This window comes from Gekko japonicus, unplaced genomic scaffold, assembly GCF_001447785.1.
Source record: "Gekko japonicus isolate JY-2015 unplaced genomic scaffold, Gekko_japonicus_V1.1 scaffold477, whole genome shotgun sequence".
Classification (NCBI taxonomy): Eukaryota; Metazoa; Chordata; class Lepidosauria; order Squamata; family Gekkonidae; genus Gekko; species Gekko japonicus.
In genome coordinates, this window is record NW_015174289.1 from 433,670 (window position 1) to 437,131 (window position 3,462).

The 3,462-nt window shown below is 45.8% G+C and overlaps 1 protein-coding gene across 1 annotated transcript in view; it reads left to right on the forward strand.

Moving 5' to 3' along the window:
• The window catches only part of LOC107121153 (semaphorin-3D-like), a 31,925-nt gene that overhangs the window by 27,111 nt on the left and 1,352 nt on the right, over positions 1–3,462 (forward strand). The window contains exons 14-15 of the mRNA XM_015424018.1: positions 703–860; positions 2,663–2,727. Coding sequence (XP_015279504.1) covers positions 703–860; positions 2,663–2,727 — 223 coding nt within the window. The remainder of the gene's footprint in view (positions 1–702; positions 861–2,662; positions 2,728–3,462) is intronic.

Consider the following 3,462-nt stretch of genomic DNA (forward strand, 5'->3'; position numbering starts at 1 on the left):
GACAGGGATGTCTATGTAGATGCACATTCAGCCAGTGCTGCACCAATTGCACTGGTTGCCTGATGAGTACCGGATCAGATTCAAGGTTCTGGTATTAACCTTTAAGGCCCTGTGCAGCCAGCCATCTCTTCCTGTATGTGCCCCAAGAGCCTTGCACTCCTTTGAGCAGCACCACTTAGCAGTCCCTGGCCCAAAGGACATCCCACCTTGCCTCGACCAGGGCCAGGGCCTTTTCAGCTCCGGCCCCTGCCTGGTGGAACATGGTCCTGATTGAGATCAGGGCCCTGCGGGACTTAACTACCATTTCTGTAGCGCCTGCAAAATGGAGCCGTTCCACCAGGCTTTTGGCTGAGGCAGTGGACGTCCAAGGACACTGGCCTTCCCTGCTCAGTGCGGTCAATCTGCTAAATTGCCTCATCTGCCTCAGGGCACTGCCTATACCAACCTGGCAACAGAACCAGCTGACTGTTTTCTCTGACAGAAATGTGCCCTCCCTGACATTGTTGCAGCAAGCACTGTAGTCAGAATGGTTAAGCTGCCGTCAGATATTTTAACTGATCTATTTTAGATGAATTGGTTGTTGTATGAATTATTATTTATTGTTTCACTACATGTTGTGAGTCACCCTAAGCCAGCTTGCAGGGTAGGGTGGGATACAAATAAAAATTCTTAAAACATATTTTTTTTTTGTTCTGAGAGCAGCAGGAGGTGTTTGTGAGCAGCACAAAGGGCTTAGTCCAGCTCTCCCTGTACCGCTGTGAACTCTATGGCAAAACCTGCACAGACTGCTGTCTTGGTAGAGATCCCTACTGCACCTGGAATGGCAAGTCTTGCCGGCCCCTCCTGCATACTAAAAAAAGGTGAGGTTGTGACCGATTCCACGACAAGATTGCCTTTGCTCTCTTGAGTTGTGTGTGGGGACACTGTCTTTATATGGTGATATTTCCTCACTGCCACAAAATTAAACAGGAGGCCAATGGCTTTTTAAAGTCAGAGCTCACTTCATCATATGCATGAAGTGTACATACATTAGGCAGGCAGACTAGCGCTACAGACAACAGAAAGGGTGAAGGGGGTAGATGTTACTGCACAAGCTCAGTTTGAAAAGATCCAATCAAAAAAAGTGGGAACCCTTCTGATCTGTGCTGTCACATCTCACTATGTACTTTCCTGGACTGATTATTTTATTTAAAATAATTAAATACCCTCCTTTCTCCAAAGCATCTCAAGCCCCAAGAAGGTTGGTGTCAAGGACCCAAGCCTGGGTCCCCGAGTCACTGCTCCTTGTCCCTCGAACAGTACCCAGCCCTGGGGGTCCTTCAGGGTTAAACGCACACAGACAGAGCAGACCTTTTAAAAGAACATCAAGGTTTATTCGGAGATTTTAAAAAAGACATCACTACACAATACAGTCTCTATAGCTTAGCAATAGAGAAATAAGAAAGCTAACTGTTCTAATACCTTTGGTACCTGACGGCATATCTTTTTGTAGCACAAGAATCCAGGCCGTAGCCTAAAGAATTCCTTTATGTTATGGTCCATCATGATGAAGCGTAACATATCAAAGCATACTAGCATGGCATGAGCAGAAAGTTAGCATGGCTTCCCCTATACCCTTATTATAGCTTTTTTGTCCTCTGGCATCTGGTGGTCCTTTGGATGCAATCAGGAATCATTTAACATCTGCTCCTAATTCTCCCCCCCATTTGATTATATAGCTGAGCACAGGTTCTTGTTTTTAACCAATTGCCTGATGTCTGAGTCCAGCCTCGAAAGAGATAAGGAAGGTAGCTGCAGGAAGGCTCAGATCACAAACACCTGCAAGCCGGGCTAGATCCTGTAATAATCACTAACCTTGAGGGAAGTTGGGGTGCTTTGCCTCACAGTTGGTAACAACAGTTTAAAAACAATTTGATTAAACAAAAATTAAATCAGACATAAAAACATCAAAATGTTAAATGTGGTGTTAATCCCACTTTACATATCTAACAACCATTAGGATTGCTTTTCTGTTGTTTGTAGCTGTGATTATAAATATACCTGCCTAGTAGATGTACCCTTCACGCATCTGATGAAGTGAAAACTTACGCTGGAATAAATATGATTTACTGGACTCCTGTTTAACCTATACATGAATGTGAATTGGGTGTGTATCTTAAAATGGCAGTCTGTGGTAGGTGGCCTGTTCTCCACACCTTCCACTTCAGTAGGTGAGCAGCTCCCCTTGCTGCTTTTTCTAAAAGGCTCTGCTCGGGGGCTCCAGTCCCAGATCCTTTCCTACCACCATTCCTGCAGGACCTGTGGGACATTGGCCATTAGCTTTCCTCTACATCTTTGGGAGACAGTGATGCCGCAAGCCCATGCGTGTTCTCTTTTGTTGAGTTATTACCAGACAACTGTGGGGAGTGGGAGCAGGGAAAGGAGAGCTCCTATGTCTTGCTGACAGGGTAATGGAAGCAACTGTTTGGACCTGTAGCGTGAGGTGGTCCCGCCCCCTAGCATGCATTCCATCTCCCTGCCAAGTGCAGAGACGCAGTGTCTTTCCATTGGCATTCATCTCCTGTTCATTCCCATCATGGCCTTGGCCCACCAGCCCCCTTGAGCTAATCAATATACTTGCAGAAGAAACTGGGGTTAAGCCTATGAACTGTCTTCCTTGCAGGCAAGCACAATGCCAAGATGTGCTAAAATCCAACCCAACCAGACAGTGCCAAGATCCTGCAAAGGGTGAGTCATGGGACATCCACTGGGCACGCCTATGAGCTAGTTCACCTAAAGGAAACTACATCCAGCTGTTTAAAACTTGAGACAATCTCGAAGATCATTTAAATTCAGCCCTTTGCATTAAAGGTGGTTTTAGAGTACCTAAACTCATCCCTTCCCAGAAGCTGACACAGCTTCCTGTCTACCCCTCGCAGCTGCTAAGGGTGATTAACCCACAGAACACTGGTTTAAGTGGAGAAGCCTTAAACACAGGTTGGGAAAGCGACCACCTGGGAAGTGAAATCTATCTTGTTTAAAGTGCACATTGATTTACATTGACGTCTGCAGCTGACAGGGCCGTTCAGTATTAATCCAGCCACAGCTATACGAGAGATGGATAAATAGGGGTGCTCACCTGAGTTTCCATAAACACTTGTCAGCTCTGCATTTAGCCCTGGATATTAATGTAAACCCCACCATTAATTCAGATCTACAAAGCCGTCTGCAGCGGAGACTGAACTTGCTTTCCTCAAGACGCCGCTACTACCCTGACAGGGCAGCTGCTATGCATGGATACGTTATGGATGTGTCCAGTGATGTGTCCTAATGATAATTCCCATCTCTGCCTTGCTAGATTGCCTGCTTGCAGGTAGCACTCACCTCTGTATTCTGTGCTCTCTACACAAGGGCATTTCTCCTCCTTCAAAGTTTGTTTTTTGTTTAGTTGCCTGAGCAGAAGTAGTAGTAATAATTCAAATA